This window comes from Lepidochelys kempii, chromosome 15 (genome assembly GCF_965140265.1).
Source record: "Lepidochelys kempii isolate rLepKem1 chromosome 15, rLepKem1.hap2, whole genome shotgun sequence".
Classification (NCBI taxonomy): Eukaryota; Metazoa; Chordata; order Testudines; family Cheloniidae; genus Lepidochelys; species Lepidochelys kempii.
In genome coordinates, this window is record NC_133270.1 from 33,341,339 (window position 1) to 33,362,434 (window position 21,096).

General features: G+C 45.9%; 1 protein-coding gene across 5 annotated transcripts in view; it reads left to right on the forward strand.

Moving 5' to 3' along the window:
* ZNRF3 (zinc and ring finger 3) overlaps positions 1 to 21,096 on the forward strand; it is a 220,258-nt gene that overhangs the window by 189,643 nt on the left and 9,519 nt on the right. The window contains exons 3-5 of one of the 5 annotated variants that reach the window (XM_073312242.1): positions 4,706 to 4,780; positions 15,398 to 15,529; positions 16,943 to 17,053. The exons of 1 other annotated variant lie outside the window; for it this stretch is intronic. In XM_073312242.1, coding sequence (XP_073168343.1) covers positions 4,706 to 4,780; positions 15,398 to 15,529; positions 16,943 to 17,053 — 318 coding nt within the window. Of the gene's footprint in view, positions 1 to 4,705; positions 4,781 to 10,259; positions 10,321 to 15,397; positions 15,530 to 16,942; positions 17,054 to 21,096 lie in introns of those variants that run through there. 3 more of the 5 variants (XM_073312247.1, XM_073312245.1, XM_073312244.1) reach the window with 3 other exon arrangements.

Sequence of the window (21,096 nt, forward strand, 5' to 3'; positions counted from 1 at the left end):
GAGAGAGAGACTGCATTCTGTGGTGTGTTTGTGGCTTCCACTCTTTGATCTCTTGCCAGGGAAACCTGGAAGGTCAGGCCAAGCGACAACTAAATTATGGAGAGTGGAGTTGAGCAGAATGCTGGAATGGGATCCATAGTGTATGCATGTGTATTGTATGTGTAAAAGCACTCTGCCCGCATCCAAGTCCGCTCTAACACCCACTTATATCTCCACATCTGAAGCTTTCATATCTCACTGTTGAACTGAATTACACTTCCTTTATATTTACTGTGAGGAGAGCCCCTTTTTCTAATCTGCTTCTTGTGGTTCTATTAAGTTGGTAACTTGGTCAGAGACTTGATTTTAGTGTCTGTGTAGATGGAATGAGTCAGACTCTGTAATAGCTTAGTTCACACATTGGGTCTGTTTTCACCCTTAGGCTCAGAATCTAAACGCAGGCAAAGAAAACAATCCCCAGTCTTTGAAGTGACTGTGCTGCCCCTCACCTTTTCAGCCTTTAGTGTGTGTGTGTGTGTGTGTGTGTGTGTGTGTGTGTGTGAGGTTGTGTGTGAGAGAGAGAGCAGGGGTGGCAGGTTTGTAGAAATTTTGGTGGTGCCCAGAACACCCCCCCCCTCTCCTCTGCCCCGCAGGCTCCCCACACACACCTGCCTAAGGCTCTGGGAGGGAGTTCGGGTGCAGAAGAGGTGACATGTCAGGCTCTGGGAGGGAGTTCGGGTGCAGGGGGTGTGAGGGCTCTGGCTCTGGGAGGGAGTTTGGTGGGGGACGGGGTCTGGGATGCAGACTCTGGGATGGAGTTTGGGTGCAGGCTCTGGGCTAGGGCAGAGGATTGGGGTGCAGGCTCTGAAAGGGAATTTGGGTGTAGAAGGGGTCAGAGGTCAGGCTCTGGGAGCGAGTATGGGTGGGGGAGGGGGTCTGGAGTGCAGGCTCTGGGAATGAGTTTGGGTGCTGGGCGCAGGCTCTGGGCAGGGGGCAGGGTGCAGGAGGGGGTGAGGGGTGCAGGCTCTGGGAGGGAGTTTGGGGGTGAGAGGGGATGCAGGGGTGGGGGTGCAGGAGGAAGTCTGGGGGCTGAAAGGTGTGTTTGCAGAGGGGGTGTGGGTGCAGGCTCTGGAAATGGATGGGGGGTTCGATGCTTACCTGGGGCACCCTCTCCGGCAGCAGCTCCTAGGCGGGGCAGGCCGGGGGGGGTCTCCTCATGCTGCTGTCTCCAGGCACCACCCCTGCAGCTTCCCATTGGCCACAGGGGCGTTTGGGGTGGGGGCAGCGCCCAGCGGCACAACCCCCTCACACGGGCTGCAAGGACCTGCTGGCAGCCACGTGGAATGAGCACGCAGGAAGCCGCTCAGCCCCGCTGCGCTGCTGGGTGGCGGTGGGAGCCCCCGGGCTGTTTTAAATCGCCTGGGGGCGGCAGGTGGGGCCGAGGGGAAGCGTGGGGGGAGTGTGTGTGGGCGGGGGAGGTAGGAATCTTTGCTGGAGCCAGGCCCCTGGGACAGGAATATTCCTGGTGCCTGGGCACCACGGGCCCATAGAACTCACCGCCCATGAGAGAGAGAGATGTAATTTCCTTTGGAATGAAAAGTTTCAGTTTGAAAACAGGGCACTTTTTGAGACAGGGCTTCCAGTCCCCAGTCCGTAGACTGATGGAGGGTTACTTGTGTCATACTTTTGACTCATGCTTCGGGAACAGTAGCTGACCAGCATGCTTGTTAGCCTTGTGCTTGGGTGGCCAGCTTTATGGAAATAGGAATAACAAGGGTGGAGAAAGGGAAAAAGCGACAAGTGAGAATTAAAAGTAAAGTTGACTTTTCTGCCTTTGCCTGGGGCCTAGCAAAATCCTGCCTTTGCCTGGGTGCCTTGCCTGCGAACCCCTGTGGCACTTCGCTTGATACCGGCTGCCAACTAGACATCAAGCCATTGATCATTACCCATTGAGCCTGACAATCTAGCCAACTTTCTATCCACCTTATAGTCCATCCATCCAATCCATACTTTTTTAACTTGCTGGCAAGAATTCTGTGGGAGACTGTATCAAAAGCTTTGCTGTATCTCCTGGACCAGGGCCGTGGTCCTATGTTACTTATGCCCCGATACCACTATTAAGGTTAGGAATTAAAGCTGGTATTGTAATATGTTCCTGGGACTCACTTTCTGTAATGAGCTGAGTGCTTTAAAGTTTATGCAGAGAAGTTGGATGTGGGGTGGGGGCACTCAAGTCAGGATGTCAGCTGTTCTAATCTTGTTCCTGGCAAAGTGGTTGGATTTATGGTACCATTGCTCAGCAGCTCTATAAGTAGGTGCTGCTTTGTGGACTAATACAGCAGCATTTCTCAGCTTTTACTCTTCACGTAGCTGTAACATCCCTTGGTTCCCCCAAGTCTCATGCCAGCCAGCCTAGAAAATACCAGTTGTGCTGTGCTGAGCCTCTCATTTGTCTGTGGAAGAGGAGCTTGCTATTGCAGTGGTGCGCTAATGCTGCAACAGGCAGTAGATATTGTAACATGCTATCTGGAAATATGCCACAGGGGTGTGTGGTGCCCCACAGGTACTCAGATGCTAGTAGCTGGAGGCATTGTGGTTCTTTGTCATCTTCAGCTTACAGAAAATATAGGCGTAAGAGTTTGACATTCAAGAGCTACTGGGCCTCTTTGTTCTTTAGCATGTACCGGGGGAGAAAAAGTCAAGATGCAGCAACCCAAAATTGTACCTAATGAGTCTCAGGATCAAATAATTATAAATTTCTCAAGTCTGCAGAGTACTCCTTATAACTAAAAGAAGAACCTATGAATAAGATCTTGTCTACACAGGGACCTCAGGAAATTTAATTCAAATGAGCTAAAGCAGTGAATTTAAAGTGGATTAATTAAACTGCATGAAACCTCTGGGTGGATGCTCTCTTTCAGAGTCAAAGTGGCTTCTAACTTCTATGATTCTGTGCTACAAGACAGTGATAAGTGACCAAACTTTGTTTTTGGTAATTTATTGGGTTACCTACTGTAAATCTGCTTGTTCACCATTCTATGCAAAATGAACCAAACCCAGACACACTTCAAAAGTATAATAATCTCCAGAGATCAAAAGCTCTTCACATGTGACCCGTGCACACTGAGAAAGAACTGCTTTCTAATAGGCTCTAAAGTCTACATCCCTAAAACATTTGAGCAAGTGCTGGGCATCTGTAAGAGAACCCTTCTGGGCAATCCTGGGTGAATTGCCACTTCACTGGCACATCTCCATGGCAAAGAAGAAGAGCGTTACTAGATCAGATTCCTTTTTGCTCTTCATTCCCAACAGCTATTAGCGATTAGCCAGGTGTTCCGACTTCAAAGGAGATAAATATTTGCTGGGCTGAGGCAGAGACCCTTTCTTGGGAGCTGGTTTCCCTCAGGTGCTGTCTGATGTGTTTTATTAGGTTTTAAATGAAAACTCAATAAAGAGAGAATGGAGCAGAGAAAATGACCAGTTAGACCTTCACGCTTGCAGCCAATTTTTTTCATGTAGTAAAACCTCAGTATTACTCCATAAAAGTCATGTTTGTACCATCTGTTTATTTCCTGTTGGATTTAAACACCTGCTGCGTTGGTCTCTCTACAAAGGGTCAGGGCCCTGTGATTTCTCTCTGTTACCGTGACAGTTGTTGTTTTCTGGAGGAAGCGGGGGAAACCTAGTCCTTCATGGATGCCTGAATGGGAGGTGTAGCGCTGATTTGTTGTAGGAAGTTACAGGACAGCATTTCAGTTGAGGTTGCAGAGACACTTACAGAAGCTGCAGTGAAAGGTGACTGCAGCTCCCATTTCACTATCCCAGAGGATTTTAATACATACAGTGTCCCCGGCTGGCTCTTGGTCACTCCAATTCTGAATTATGGTCCCTTGGTATAAACCCTTCACAAATCAAATAGAATCGATCTTCTGTGGGTGGAGATGCTGCATGCAGTAAGACTGACCTCTAGTGGACAGACATAGCACTGTCCTTTCAAAACATCTGAGGAATACACACACTCACTGGACAGAATTTGTCACAACTGCAGAGAGAGAATGAATTTAGGAGACTTTAAAGGTGACATGTGTAATGGCCCTGTCTCCTTATAGACCTGCCAAAGGTGAAGCCTTTTCCCTCTTCCTCACTGCAGAAAAGGTTTTCTCCTGGAGCCCCACAGCACTCCCTCCCTCCTATGTGGTCTGTGGAGGGGGCTTCTCTCCAGGTTACTTAATTTTTTCAGTTCTAAGAAATATTTTTTAAAAAGTTTAAATTTCATCTGAGACTATTAACTTGCTCAAAAGGAGCAAGAGTGGGGCTGGGAAGGGCACCATGGATGCCCTGGAGTGGTTGGCTCCTCCCTGCACTAGAGATTCAGTTATCCCTGCATTTGCAGTTGCCTTCTGAATTGATTATATGGAAATAAAAACAACATTTAAATCATGTTTACGTCCTGCCCGGCATGTGAAAGTGGGAAAGAGTAGGCTGCTGTTGGCAGAGGCAGTACTAGCCCCTTGGGGGCCCAAAGCAGGAATAACCCCCCCACACCCATACATACACACTAAGAAAGCAAATAGAGAGCCCCCTGAGCTGTTCAGGGCCCTAAGCATGCCTAGTCTTCTTATGCCTAGCAGTGGCACTGGTTGCTGGGATGGGAAGAGTTAGGGGGCAGAGGGGACATTTCCCTTTTGGGAGGTGTTAAAGGGGCATTATCTTTTTCTCATTGCAGGCAAAGCGGGCAGTGCAGCGAGGAGCCACAGCTGTCATCTTTGATGTGTCTGAAAACCCAGATGCCATTGACCAGGTACAAAGCAGGGAGCCCAGGTTTATCCCAGTCTCTATGAGCTTTACCCTCACTGTTAGGGCTGCTGTACACCAAACTCTCTGAATCGTGAGCTGTGTTCTTTGCTCTCATAATAGAGCTGTCCTACAATAGACACACCTGCTCTTCTCTCTGGGGATGTGGTGTTTGGTTTTTCCCTCCCACTCTTCAAGCAAGTACCCTGACAGAGGGTGATGGAGAATGGTAAAGCCAGAGAGGTCTGTCTTGTTTCCTACTTTTTAATCTGCTGCATTTCTATTTACTCTTTTTCCGGTGGAGGGGGTGAGGTCCCAGGAAAGCGGGGAGGTGAGTAGGAAAGCGGGGAGGTGAGTACTCCCTTTTGCCCAGCATACACACGCACTAAGTACCACCTCAGCCTTTTCACTCCTTTTTTTGCGACACTGTTGTAATCCATTGCTGTGTTGTCTAGGATGCTCCCTTCACCCCCCTCATCTCAAAGGGAGAGCTTTTGATGTACAGGGTGGAAGGGATGCTTCAGTGTAGTGCCCGTTAGCAGCAGCCACTGCAGTTCAGGTTGCAAAATGTTTTCTGTTTTATGCCCCTGTTTTCTCACTTTTTGGACTGACATTTTCCAGGCTTTGCCTCTTGCTAGAGGAGTTGGTTTTGAGTGTGTCACTTTTATTCACTTTGGGAGGGTGGGGTTGTGTTTTTGTCAGAAGTTTGAGCAAAATCTCTTCAGCCAGTTCTGAGTTATGGGAGCAGGAAAATACTTTTACAAGTGTGGAAAAAAATTCTAACTATGCTTTTTTTGAACAGGGCTACGACAAAAATAGCTCAAGTATGAAAGTTTAAATTGGGCTTGTGTATAGTCCTCATGGATAAAAGCTTGCATGATTAGGTTTGAAAGAACTTGCTTCAACTCTGGAAGAAACGTGTTTGAAAATTGAGTACAGAGCATGTATATTAGAGACTATCTGCAAGTGGAGGTGTAAAATCTTAAAACAGATCACTTACATGTAACTTAGGTCCTAATTCTGCAACATTTACTTGCATGAGTAAATCTTGATTTTCACACATGGAAGGAATCCTCTACTGTGGAAACTCACTGGCCACAGGAGCAAGTGAAACCCTCAGAATGTTGGTGCCTAAACTGCTCTCCCTATATAAACCTTCCAACTGCCTCCTCACAGGCCCATTCTGCTGCTTCCATGCCACAGCATACAGCTTCTCACTAGCTCTGCTCTGATCTTGAGGATTTAGCCCCGCACCCAGAGGTTCTGTTGACAGCCTTCCTTTCTCTATTCTCCTGATATTCTTGTTTTTCCCCATCGTTAGTCTGTTTCTGGGCCAGCAGGGGTAGTGGTGTCACCTGGATGCAGACATGGTAGTACAAAAATAGCGAGCAACAGCCCTGTGGGAGGTCACTGCTGACCAGGAAGGGTCCTGCAGGGGTGGATGACGGACTGAAGTCAGTGCTTCACTGCATGCTGCTCCCCTCACTTCAGGCAAGGGAGCAGTCAGGTTCCAGGAGAAAGTGGAACGATATCCAGTACAGACATGGACAGAGCTAGGGCCCGTTGGACGTGTGGTCAGAATCTGCTCAGTGGGAATCTGCCCTATGCTTGCATGATGGCTGGGCCATCAAATCCAATGCCCCAAATGCCCATCACCAGATTCAGTACTACCACCCTTGACAACCACCAGTGCTTTGGAATCGTTCCTTTCAGGGATATTACTCCACCTGAAGACACTGGTTTCCTTAATGTGGTGCTTCATGTGTGGTCACGTTACAGCCCCTGGTCAGTGCTTTAAAGATATTATAGGATGAGTCTGCACCTGCCACTTCTTTGTTGAGCCACCAATTTTCTTATCAAGCTACTCTGGTGATCTCTGGGAATACGTCCTGAGCATGGATCCAACTGACCCCCACAAATTTTTCCCTGTCCTCCTTGAGCTATTCTCCTAGGAAAAAGGTGGCTTCCAAGATGTCCTGATAAATTTTATAGGAAAGCTTCTGAGAGCCTCCAGATAAGTAGTCGTCTTTGTAGAAAAATGAATCCCCTTCTTCCTCTGACTATTCTCCGCAGACTTGGGCTCAGAATCTGGAGCGCTTGGCATAAGGGATATTTAATTAACTTGTCCTGAAAGTAGATAAGGTGTTGGCATTAAGAGAGAACTCAGTGCCCTGACTTCCCTGCTAGTATTCCTCTCTTACGAAAAAGGAAAGCAAGGACGATATATCCTTTTCAGTTCTAACCTCTTTGGAAGAGGTAGTGAGCACAAAATACTTAGTGGAAACATACCAGCATATATGCTACACTACTTGTTGTTTTTTAAATCAACGAAAAGTGGGATAATTTTGGCTTTGCCCATACGGTGGTCTCAGAGATCCTTACTGAAAAAATGCATGTACAATGGTTACTTAAAAGGGACTTTGACACCCTCAGCTGCTGCATCCAGTGCCTTCACATCTAAAGCCTCCTTGTCCTGACTAAAAGCCATGACCCAGGTTTGCAAGAGTAATCTAAGGACGAGAACTCCCTCTTCCATCCCCCCCCCGCCCCCCAGAAAAGAAAAAGGAGGGCTTCCTGCAAGCCTTTTTTCCTACCCTAAGGCTTCCTTTGATCATATCCTGCAAGCCTAGATTTAATGGATAAGCTCTCAATTTCAGAGCCTGCAAACTCTAAACAAAGAATCCTGCTGTGCAGACAAACACCTGCAAAGTTGATCAGTCATTTTATTCTGCCACAGCCTGCACATTATGTATAGAAGAGAATGGCCCCATTTTTTTCTGTCCCATGATTTGTTACAAGCTTACGTCCTGCTCCCAGATGTCACTTAAAGGGAACTACGATTTGGCCTGTGCAGCTCCGCATGTAGCCATTTCTGTGTCACCTCCTGACAGAGGTTAAGACCCTGAACTAAAATCCTGTAAGTGGAGATTTTGGGATGGTTATCACTCTGAGTTTGCCTATCCTTTCATGAGGATACCCTTCATGTATATGAGACTCCTTTTGTTCTAGAACATGGTTTTTGTTCTCCTTGGTATTACTATAGCTAGAAAACATATATGATTGCTGTCATGGGAGGTGGTGATCACCTCCAGGGCTTTCCTGTCCCAGGCATTGTTGGATGGCTAGAAGCAGTTTGGTGAAGTCCTTGAAGACATTAGCAAGCTTTTTATGCCTGAGGACCACGTTGATTTTGTACCAATGAGCAAAAGTCACAGGTTCTGAGACCAAACTGCTTGTCATCCCTCAAGGCAAAGCAAGTGTTCTCCTTGACGTATGATTTGTCACATGAGTGCTTTTCCCTGGCACTAGGCTACATGACCGTGGAATAGGCTGGGAACACCTGACCTATCTGGACTGTGACCCCTTGTTATAACAGAAAAAAGTGTGGGACCCTCTCCCATCTAGTCATAAAAAAATGGAGGATGGCTATAACCTCTTGATCTGTTTGAGGCTTTCTGAGGGTCATGACCCTCCGGCTGAGAATCAGTGTTATAGATTTTGTTCCCTCATCTTTAAATTTCAACAGAGTACTTGAAGTCCTAGGGGACAATTTCCAGGGTGAATCAGGCCCAGAAAATTTCCTTTGAGGGGAAAATAAGTGTGTAAGGGTATAGCAGTTACAAGGATAGCTGCATCTCTGTACGCTTCTAGTCAGGCCTTGTGCCTTTACCTATCCCATGGTGGTTCTGTGTCAAATTAGACCGTTTGAATGTACTGCATGTATGTTATCTTGTAACAGGAATCCTTTAGTCTGGATTTTTTTCCCACGCTGTTACATAATATATGCTTAGAGGTTGCTAAGGTTGGGTACTTTAGTACTCAAGTAGGTCTGTGCAGTGGTCCTAGGACACTTATAGGGGAAGCAGTTTGTATGCCAAAATTCTGAGTTTCAGCTATGCTTGTGGCTATGGTTGACGCTTCAAGTTAGTCTCTGCATTACAGAGGATTCCTCCATTACATGAAGACATATATGGTAAATTCAAACTGTCAAACTGAATACACACGTGCATAATTCTTTGCAGATTAAGACTCAAGTGTGTACCTGTTGGTTCAAATAAGCATTAGAAGCCAAATAACTGTATCAGTGAGTTTACAAGCTCTGCTGCTGAAGACAGAAGAACTTATTAGCTCATAAATCAAAGGGCTCACAAGCTAGGAACTTGAATATTGCTGATGAAATGCTTGCTGCATAAATGTTCTACAGCAGAGGTGGGCAAACATTTTGGCCCGAGGGCCACATCTGGGTGGGGAAATTGCATGCAGGGCCATGAATGTAGGGCGAGGGCAGGAGGTTGGGGTGCAGGAGGGAGTGTGGGGTGTGGGAGGGTGTGCAGTGTGCAGGAAGGGGCTCAGGGCAAGGGGTTGGGGTGCAGGAGGGGTGCGGGGTGCAGGAGGGGGCTCAGGGCAGGGGGTTGCGGTGCAGGAGGGATGCGGCAGGGGGTTCAAGGCAGGGGGTTAGGGGGTGCAGGAGAGGTTCGGGGTGTGGGCTTCGGCCCAGTGCCGCTTACCTGGAGCAGCTTTAGAGTGGCAGCAATGCATCGTGGAGCTAAGGCAGGCTCCCTGCCTGCCCTGGCCCCACACCGCTCCCGGAAGTGGCTGGCACCAAGCCCCTGCGTCCCCTGGTGGGAGGAGGCAGGCAGAGGGCTCCACGTGCTACCCTCGCCTGCGGCTCCTTCCCCCGAAGCTCCCATTGGCCGTGGTTCCCCATTCCCAGCCAATGGCAATCCCGCGGGCTGTAGTTTGCCCACCCCTGTTCTACAAGCTCAAAAGTCCTCAATTGTTGTAGAAAGCCAAGGAAATGTAAATACAAAAATGGTTAGGGTAACATTAAAACTATATAGTTTAAAAACCACAAACGGTTTGAAAACGTACACTGCAGCCAAGTTAATATTTTTGGAACATACAAAGTATTTCTATTCTTGTTCTTAAGCATGAAGTTTAATGTATTATTATGCTAAAATATGCACAATTAAAACATACATATTGCAGCTGAGTAAAAATTGCTGTTAAGAGATTAACTTTTACCTTTCCTCACTTCGTGATTTTTAACTGAAAAATTAATTCAGTTTTAAAGAGGGCTGTCAAGTGATTAAAAAAAAATTAACTGCACGATTAAAATAATGAATAGCGCAATTAATCACATTGTTAAACAATAATAGAATACCATTTATTTAAATATTTTTGGATGTTTTCTATAATTTCAATTAGTGTACAGTATATATGTATTGTTGATCACAAATATTTGCGCTGTAATAAACAAAAGAAATAGTATTTTTCAGTTCCCCCATTACAAGTGCTGTTGTGCAATCTCTTTATCATGAAAGTTGAACTTACAAATGTAGAATTTTGTATATAAAAAACCTATTAAAAAGCAAAACAATGTAAAACTTTAGAGCCTACAAGTCCACTCAGTCCTACTTCTTGTTCACTCAGACAGACAAGTTTGTTTACGTTTACAGAAGATAATGCTGCCCACTTCTAATTTACAGTGTCACCTGAAAGCAAGAACAGGCGTTCGCATGGCACTTCTGTAGTCGGCATTGCAAGGTATTTACATGCCAGATATGCTAAACATTCATGTTCCCCTTCATGCTTCACCACCATGACGCTTGTTTAAAAAAAAAAATGCATTAATTAAATTTGTGACTGAACTCTTAGGGGAGAATTGTATGTCTCCTGCTCTGTTTTACCCGCATTCTACCATATATTTTATGTTATAGCAGTCTCAGATGGTGACCCATCACATGTTGTTCATTTCAAGAACACTTTCATTGCAGATTTGACAAAACGCAGAGATACCAATGTGAGATTTCTAAAGATAGTAACAGCACTCAATGCAAGGTTTAAGTGCCTTCCAAAATCTGAGAGGGATTAGGTGTGGAGCATGTTTCAGTAGGCTTAAAAGAGCAACACTCTGCTGTGGAAACTACAGAACAAGACCCACTAAAAAAGAAAATCAACCTTTTGCTGGTGGCATCTGACTCAGATGATGAAAATGAACATGCATCAGTCTGCACTACTTTGGATCATTATCGAGCAGAACCTGTCATCAGCCTGGACGCATGTCCCCTGGAATGGTGGATGAAGCATGAAGAGACATACGAATCTTTAGCGCATCTGTCATGTAAATACCTTACAATGCTGGTTACAAAAGTGCCAGGCGAATGCCTGTTCTTACTTTCAGGTGACATTGTAAATAAGAAGCAAGCAGCAGTATCTCCTGTCAATGTAAACAAACTTGTTTGTCTTAACAATTGGCTGAACAAGAAGTAGGACTGCGTGGACTTGTAGGCGCTAAAGTTTTACATTGTTTTGTTTTTGAGTGCAATCATGCAACAAAAAAAATCTACATTTGTAAGTTGCACACTTTCACGATAAAGAGATTGCACTTACAGTACTTAGAATCATAGAATCATAGAATATCAGGGTTGGAAGGGACCCCAGAAGGTCATCTAGTCCAACCCCCTGCTCAAAGCAGGACCAATTCCCAGTTAAATCATCCCAGCCAGGGCTTTGTCAAGCCTGACCTTAAAAACCTCTAAGGAAGGAGATTCTACCACCTCCCTAGGTAACGCATTCCAGTGTTTCACCACCCTCTTAGTGAAAAAGTTTTTCCTAATATCCAATCTAAACCTCCCCCACTGCAACTTGAGACCATTACTCCTCGTTCTGTCATCTGCTACCATTGAGAACAGTCTAGAGCCATCCTCTTTGGAACCCCCTTTCAGGTAGTTGAAAGCAGCTATCAAATCCCCCCTCATTCTTCTCTTCTGCAGGCTAAACAATCCCAGCTCCCTCAGCCTCTCCTCATAACTCATGTGTTCCAGTCCCCTAATCATTTTTGTTGCCCTTCGCTGGACTCTCTCCAATTTATCCACATCCTTCTTGAAGTGTGGGGCCCAAAACTGGACACAGTACTCCAGATGAGGCCTCACCAATGTCGAATAGAGGGGAACGATCACGTCCCTCGATCTGCTCGCTATGCCCCTACTTACACATCCCAAAATGCCATTGGCCTTCTTGGCAACAAGGGCACACTGCTGACTCATATCCAGCTTCTCGTCCACTGTCACCCCTAGGTCCTTTTCTGCAGAACTGCTGCCTAGCCATTCGGTCCCTAGTCTGTAGCCGTGCATTGGGTTCTTCCGTCCTAAGTGCAGGACCCTGCACTTATCCTTATTGAACCTCATCAGATTCCTTTTGGCCCAATCTTCCAATTGGTCTAGGTCCTTCTGTATCCTATCCCTCCCCTCCAGCGTATCTACCAGTCCTCCCAGTTTAGTATCATCCGCAAATTTGCTGAGAGTGCAATCCACACCATCCTCCAGATCATTTATGAAGATATTGAATAAAACCGGCCCCAGGACTGACCCTTGGGGCACTCCACTTGATACCGGCTGCCAACTAGACATGGAGCCATTGATCACTACCCGTTGAGCCCGACAATTTAGCCAGCTTTCTACCCACCTTATAGTGCATTCATCCAGCCCATACTTCCTTAACTTGCTGACAAGAATACTATGGGAGACCGTGTCAAAAGCTTTGCTAAAGTCAAGAAACAATACATCCACTGCTTTCCCTTCATCCACAGAACCAGTAATCTCATCATAAAAGGCGATTAGATTAGTCAGGCATGACCTTCCCTTGGTGAATCCATGCTGGCTGTTCCTGATCACTTTCCTCTCATGCAAGTGCTTCAGGATTGATTCTTTGAGGACCTGCTCCATGATTTTTCCAGGGACTGAGGTGAGGCTGACTGGCCTGTAGTTCCCAGGATCTTCCTTCTTCCCTTTTTTAAAGATTGGCACTACATTAGCCTTTTTCCAGTCATCCGGGACTTCCCCGGTTCGCCACGAGTTTTCAAAGATAATGGCCAGTGGCTCTGCAATCACAGCCGCCAATTCCTTCAGCACTCTCGGATGCAACTCGTCCGGCCCCATGGACTTGTGCACGTCCAGCTTTTCTAAATAGTCCCTAACCGCCTCTATCTCCACAGAGGGCTGGCCATCTCTTCCGCATTTTGTGATGCCCAGCGCAGCAGTCTGGGAGCTGACCTTGTTAGTGAAAACAGAGGCAAAAAAAGCATTGAGTACATTAGCTTTTTCCACATCCTCTGTCACTAGGTTGCCTCCCTCATTCAGTAAGGGGCCCACACATTCCTTGGCTTTCTTCTTGTTGCCAACATACCTGAAGAAACCCTTCTTGTTACTCTTGACATCTCTGGCTAGCTGCAGCTCCAGGTGCGATTTGGCCCTCCTGAGAACATTCCTACATGCCCGAGCAATATTTTTATACTCTTCCCTGGTCATATGTCCAACCTTCCACTTCTTGTAAGCTTCTTTTTTATGTTTAAGATCCGCTAGGATTTCACCATTAAGCCAAGTTGGTCGCCTGCCATATTTACTATTCTTTCGACTCATCGGGATGGTTTGTCCCTGTAACCTCAACAGGGATTCCTTGAAATACAGCCAGCTCTCCTGGACTCCTTTCCCCTTCAAGTTAGTCCCCCAGGGGATCCTGGCCATCCGTTCCCTGAGGGAGTCGAAGTCTGCTTTCCTGAAGTCCAGGGTCCGTATCCTGCTGCTTACCTTTGTTCCCTGCGTCAGGATCCTGAACTCAACCAACTCATGGTCACTGCCTCCCAGATTCCCATCCACTTTTGCTTCCCCCACTAATTCTACCCGGTTTGTGAGCAGCAGGTCAAGAGAAGCACCCCCCCTAGTTGGCTCCTCTAGCACTTGCGCCAGGAAATTGTCCCCTACGCTTTCCAAAAACTTCCTGGATTGTCTATGCACCGCTGTATTGCTCTCCCAGCAGATATCAGGAAAATTAAAGTCACCCATGAGAATCAGGGCATGCGATCTAGTAGCTTCCGTGAGCTGCCGGAAGAAAGCCTCATCCACCTCATCCCCCTGGTCCGGTGGTCTATAGCAGACTCCCACCACTACATCACTCTTGTTGCACACACTTCTAAACTTAATCCAGAGACACTCAGGTTTTTCTGCAGTTTCGTACCGGAGCTCTGAGCAGTCATACTGCTCCCTTACATACAGTGCTACTCCCCCACCTTTTCTGCCCTGCCTGTCCTTCCTGAACAGTTTATAACCATCCATGACAGTACTCCAGTCATATGAGTTATCCCACCAAGTCTCTGTTATTCCGATCACGTCATAGTTCCTTGACATCACCAGGACCTCCAGTTCTCCCTGCTTGTTTCCAAGGCTTTGTGCATTTGTATATAAGCACTTGAGATAACCTGTTGATCGCCCCTCATTGCCAGTATGAGGCAGGAGCCCTCCCCTCACAGACATTCCTGCCTGTGCTTCCTCCCGGTATCCCGCTTTCCCACTTACCTCAGGGCTTTGGTCTCCTTCCCCCGGTGAACCTAGTTTAAAGCCCTCCTCACTAGGTTAGCCAGCCTGCTGGCAAAGATGCTCTTCCCTCTCTTCGTAAGATGGAGCCCGTCTCTACCCAGCACTCCTCCTTCATGGAACACCATCCCATGGTCAAAGAAACCAAAGCCTTCTCTCTGACACCATCTGCGTAGCCATTCGTTGACTTCCACGATTCGACGCTCCCTACCTAGGCCTTTTCCTTCCACGGGGAGGATGGACGAGAACACCACTTGCGCCTCCAACTCCTTTATTCTTCTTCCTAGAGCCACATAGTCCGCAGTGATCCGCTCAAGGTCATTCTTGGCAGTATCATTGGTGCCCACGTGGAGAAGCAGGAAGGGGTAGCGATCCGAGGGCTTGATGAGTCTCGGCAGTCTCTCCGTCACATCACGAATCTTAGCCCCTGGCAAGCAGCAGACTTCTCGGTTTTCCCGGTCAGGGCGGCAGATAGATGACTCAGTCCCCCGGAGGAGAGAGTCCCCGACCACCACCACCCGCCTTCTCCTCTTGGGGGTGGTGGTCGTGGAACCCCCAACCTCAGGACAGCGCATCTCATGCCTTCCAACCAGCGGAGTCTCCTTCTGCTTTCTCGCCCCAGACATATCATCTGGTCCACTCTCCGCAACGATACCTGTGGAGAGAACATGAAAGCGGTTAGTTACCTGTGTCTGTGTTACTGGAACCCGGACATTCCGCTTACCTCTTCTGGAGGTCACATGTTGCCAAGCTTCTTCACTGGTCTCTTGGCTCCTCTGTGCAACCTCACTTGTATGAGGTGAACTGAAAAATACTATTTCTTTTATCATTTTTACAGTGCAAATATTTATAATAATATAAAGTGAGCACAGTAGACTTTGTATTCTGTGTTGTAATTGATATCATTATATTTGAAAATGTAGAAAAACATCCAAAAATATTTAATAAATTTCAATTGGTATTCTATTGTTTAACAGCACAACTAAAACTGTGATTAATCACAATAAATTTTTTAAATGGTGATTAATTGTTTGAGTTAATTGCATGAGTTAACTACGATTAATCGACAGCCCTAATTTTAACTCAAGTTTTTAACTTAATTTTATGTTTGTAAAGTGTTTTGAAATTCTCGGATGAAAGGATGCACACAAATGCTATCTTCATTTACCATGGTCTCCTCTCCTTCTCTTGAAAAGAGAATTGCTGGTCTGAAATAAATCTATTTAATGGAATTTTACTGTGTTCTCTTCTAGCTGAACCAGGGCTCAGAAGACCCTTTGAAGAGGCCAGTGGTGTATGTGAAGGGGGCTGATGCTGTCAAACTGATGAACATAGTTAACAAGCAGAAAGTGGCACGAGCAAGGATTCAGCACCGGCCCCCACGGGTGAGACTTAGTGTGCAGTGGGGATTATGTTGCTGTTGCTTCATGTAGCATCTGTTAACAGCATTGATTGATAACATGTAATGTGATGCTTTCCATGAGTGCTGACTGGAGAACAGTTAGTTACTCACTCAAAAAGTATCACTGACTTCCATGGGATTTCTCAAGTGAGTAACATCTCACCAGTGTTAAGGAGGAGGTTCACAGTCTGGGACCTATATTTATTACACAGGGATTGTGGGGGGGGGGGAATTGTATTATAATTGTCCATTAATAAAGAAAACAAAACATTTACATTTAAAAAAACAACTACTAATTATTGTATTCTATAGGGATGAACTCCCAGGAAAGCAGTCTGTCTGATGTTAGTGAACATTTCTTGATTACATTTTTCACACATGGATTAACAAAGAAATCTGAGACTTTATTCATTTTCCAGTCTAGAATGGATATTCCCAAGACATCTTGAACACTTCCTACATGTAGTTTATATGAGAAAAGCGAACATAAAAATCAGTGCCAAGTATCAGAGGGGTAGTGTGTTAGTCTGTATCCACCAAAACAACAAGGAGTCCGGTGGCACCTTAACGACTAACAGATTTATTTGGGCATAAGCTTTCGTGGGTAAAAACCCACTTCTTCAGATGCATCATCAGGCTGTCAGATGCATTTCGTTTTTTACCCAAGAAAGCTTATGCCCAAATAAATCTGTTAGTCTTTAAGGTGCCACCGGACTCCTCCTTGTTTTTATAAAAATCAGTGTAGACCAAGTTTCTAGTTCATTTTTACTGTATTCCTAAAGCACCAGCTGTATTAGGAAGCATGACTCATTTGAGCCATCGGTACTTTGCTGAGGATTCAGACATGTTGATTTTACTTGCTTCAGAAATTGAATTATACCAAAAACCCACTGGAGCTGTTGGTAACTGTGATTCACTCTGGTGAAACCTGTTGTTTGTAGAATCAGCATTGAGTTCAGAGCTGCTGTAAACCTTATACTCTAAGGCTGGTCATAACTGTGGCCCATCACACGCTTACATTCCCGTGATAAATGCAACTTCCTCCCATTTTTTTCCTGATTGTTTGCTATATCCCTGCATGTAGAGTACGCCCCTGACTATTCACTGTTAAGTTTATGGCATCTTATAAAATAATATTAGTTGACCTCACTCAAAGATATTGACTTAAGATTTTGGCTCATGCATCAGGGCTCATGAGCAACAGGTCAAGAGAGAGGCTAACGTATCCAGTGGTTTTTTCCAACAATGTAGTTCATGCCCACAGTGCATTCATGGAAATCATAATCATCAAGAAATTAGAGAAGGGGGAAATGGATTTGAAGGGCCTAGGAATGGATTTGAATGTGATCTGCCTGGGGAGGTAAGTTAAACTTCTTCTGTCTTCTTCACTTCTAAGCAACCCACAGAGTACTTTGACATGGGGATTTTCCTCGCCTTTTTTGTGGTGGTCTCTCTCGTTTGCCTCATTCTTCTCGTCAAGATCAAACTGAAGCAGCGACGTAGTCAGGTAAGAGCTGCCTGAGCTCAGGATCAATAATGATACTTTCCTTGCACTCTGACTGCTGTCTCTGCCTCTTCTAGAGAGTTGGGTCAGTGCTGTTGAAGAGAGAGAAGGGTTCAGTGTCTGGAAAAACAATCTTTGTGAAAAGGGTATTATCCAAAGATGCACGGCATTGGAAAAGGTGTGGAACTTTACTAAGAGACCTGCTATACTCTGCTGTGCTTGATAAGTTGTTCCCTTGGGCTGGGAGTGCTACTGAAACTCTGTAGTTATTCCCAGGTGCAGGAGGGAGAGAAATTGATCGGAGTGGTGTTGATGAATTCTAACAAACGATAGGTTTCAGAATAGCAGCCGTGTTAGTCTGTATCCTCAAAAAGAACAGGAGTCCTTGTGGCACCTTAGAGACTAACAAATTTGAGTATAAGCTTTCGTGGGCTACAGCTCACTTCATCAGATGCATACAGTGGAACATATAGTAAGAAGTTATATATATACATACAGAGATCATGAAAAGGTGGAGTAAGAGGCTAATTAATTAAGATAAGCTATTATCAGCAGGAGAAAAAAACTTTTTAGTGATAATCAAGATGGCCCATTTAGACAGTTGACAAGAAGGTGTGAGGATACTTAACATGGGGAAATAGATTCAATATGTGTATTGACCCACACACTCCCAATCTCTCTTCAAACCCAAGTTAATGGTATCTAGTTTGCATATTAATTCAGGCTCAGCAGTTTCTCGTTGGAGTCCTTTTTTGAAGCTTTTCTGTTTCAAAATTTCCACCTTTAAATCTGTTACTGAGTGGCCAGAGAGGCTGAAGTGTTCTCCTACTGGTTTTTGAATGTTATGATTCCTGATGTCAGATTTGTGTCCATTTATTTCTTTTGCGTAGAGGCTGTCCTGTTTGGCCAATGTACATGGCAGAGGGGCATTGCTGGCACATGATGGCATATATCACATTGGTAGGTGTGCAGGTGAACGAGCCCATGATGGCGTGGCTAATGTGGTTAGGTCCTATGATGGTGTTACTTGAATAAATATGTGGACAGAGTTGGCATTGGGCTTAGTTGCAAGGATAGGTTCCTGGGTTAGTGGTTCTGTTGTGTGGGGTGTGGTTGCTGGAGAGTATTTGCTTCTAGTTCGGGGGATGTCTGTAAGCGAGGACTGGTCTGTCTCCCAAGATCTGAGAGAGTGAGGGATCATTTTTCAGGATAAGTTGTAGATCTTTGATGATGCACTGGAGAGGTTTTAGTTGGGGGCTGAAGGTGACAAGTATTCGCGTTCTGTTATTTTCTTGGTTGGGCCTATCCTGTAGTTGGTGACGTCTGGGTACTCTTCTGGCTCTGTCAATCTGTTTTTTCACTTCAGCAGGTGGGTATTATAGTTTTAAGAATGTTTGATAGAGATCTTGTAGGTGTTTCTCTCTATCTGAGGTATTGGAGCAAATGTGGTTGTATCGTAGAGCTTGGCTGTAGACAATGGATCGTGTGGTGTGTCCTTGATGGAAGCTGGAGACATGCAAGTAAGAATAGCGGTCAGTAGGTTTCTGGTATAGGGTGGTTTTTATGTGACCATCGCTTATTAGCACAGCAGTGTCCAGGAAATGGACTGCTTGTGTGGATTGGTCTAGGCTGAGGTTGATGGTGGGATGGAAATTGTTGAACTTATGGTGGAATTCCTCAAGGGCTTCTTTTCCATGGGTCCAGATGATGAAGATGTCATCAATGTAGCGCAAGTAGAGTAGGGGCGTTAGGGGACGAGAGCTAAGGAAGCGTTGTTCTAAGTCAGCCATAAAAATGTTGGCATCCTGTGGGGCCATGTGGGTACCCATAGCAGTGCTGCTGACTTGAAGGTATATATTGTCCCCAAATGTGAAATAGTTGTGGGTAAGGACAAAGTCACAAAGTTCAGCCACCAGGTTTGCCGTGACATTATCGGGGATACTGTTCCTGATAGCTTGTAGTCTATCTTTGTGTGGAATGTTGGTGTAGAGGGCTTCTACATCCATAGTGGCCAGAAGGGGTTTGGGGTGCAGGCTGCCCTGGGGCTGCAACATGGAGAGAGGGCCCCCCCCCACAGCCCTTTCTCGCCGCAGCTGCTCCAGAGCTGGGGGAGAGGTGCCAGTCCCCCCGCCTGCGTGGCCCTTGATAGCCTGCTGCGCAGCTTAAACGGAACTTAGGTCTGCACTGACCTATAAAAGAGTAGTCAAGTGTCAGGGGGTAGACGTGTTAGTCTGTATATACAAAAACAACAAGGAGTCCCAGTGGCACCTTAAAGACTAACAGATTTATTTGAGCATAAGCTTTTGTGGGTAAACACCTCACTTCTTCAGATGCATGGAGTGAAAGTTACAGATGCAGACATAAATATACTGACACATGAAGAGAAGGGAGTTACCTCACAAGTGGAGAACCAGTGCTGACAGGGCCAATTCGATCAGGGTGGATGTAGTCCACTCCCAACAGTAGATGAGAAGGTGTCAATTCCAGGAGAGGCAAAGCTGCTTCTGTATGAGCCAGCCACTACCAGTCCCTATTCAAGCCCAAATTAATGGTGTTAAATTTGCAAATGAATTTTAGTTCTGCTGTTTCTCTTTGAAGTCTGTTTCTGAAGTTTTTTTGTTCAAGTACAGCTATTTTCAAATCTGTTATAGAATGTCCAGGACAATTGAAGTGTTCTCCCACTGGCTTTTGTGTGTTACCGTTCCTGATGTCAGATTTGTGTCCATTTATTCTTTTACATAGGGACTGTCCGGTTTGGCCAATGTACAAGGCAGAGGGTCATTGCTGGCACATGATGGCATATATAACATTAGTAGACATGCAGTTGAATGAGCCTCTGATGGTGTGGCTGATGTGGTGGGGTCCTCTGATGGTGTCACTAGAGTAGATATGGGAACAGAGTAGGCAACGAGGTTTGCTACAGGGATTGGTTCCTGGGTTAGTGTTTCTGTGGTGTGGTGTGTAGTTGCTGGTGAGTATTTGCTTCAGGTTGGGGGGCTGTCTGTAAGCGGGGACTGGCCTGTCTCCCAAAGTCTGTGAGAGTGAGGGATCGTTTTCCAGGATAGGTTGTAGATCGTTGACATGTGCAGTCGAGGTTTTAGCTGGGGGCTGTACGTGATGGCCAGTGGTGTTATTTTCCTTATTTTCTGTTATTTTCCTTGTGGGGCCTGTCCTGTAGTAGGTGATTTCTGGGTACCTGTCTCGCTCTGTCAATCTGTTTCCTCACTTCCCCAGGTGGGTATTGAAGTTTTAAGAATGCTTGATAAAGATCTTGTAGGTGTTTGTCTCTGTCTGAGGGATTGGAGCAAAATCGGTTCTATCTTAGGGCTTGGCTGTAGACAATGGATCGTGTGATGTGTCCTGGATGGAAGCTGGAGGCATGTAGGTAAGTATAGCAGTCAGTAGGTTTCCAGTATAGGGTGGTGTTTGTGACCATCACTTATTTGCACTGTAGTGTCCAGGAAGTGGATCTCTTGTGTGGACTGGTCCAGGCAGAGGTTGATGGTGAGATGGAAATTGTTGAAATCCAGGTGGAATTCTTCAAGGGCCTCCTTCCTGTGGGTCCATATGATGAAGATGTCATCAATATAGCGCAAGTAGAGGAGGGGCGCTAGGGGACGAGAGCTGAGGAAGCATTGCTCTAAGTCAGCCATAAAAATATTGGCATACTGTGGGGCCATGCGGGTACCCATAGCAGTGCCAGTGATTTGAAGGTATAAGTTGTCTCCAAATCTGAAATGGTTGTGGGTGAGGACAAAGTCACAAAGGTCAGCCACCAGCTGTGCCGTGGCCTCATCAGGGATACTGTTCTTGACAGCTTGTAGTCCATCCTCATGTGGAATATTGATATAAAGAGCTTCTGCATCTATGGTGGCCAGGATGGTGTTTTCAGGAAGATCACCAATGCATTGTAGTTTCCTCAGAAAGTCAGTGGAGTCTCGAAGATAGCTGGGAGTGCTGGTAGTGTAGGGTCTGAGGAGAGAGTCCAAATAGCCAGCTAATCCTGCTGTAAGAGTGCCGATGCCTGAGATGATGGGGCATCCAGG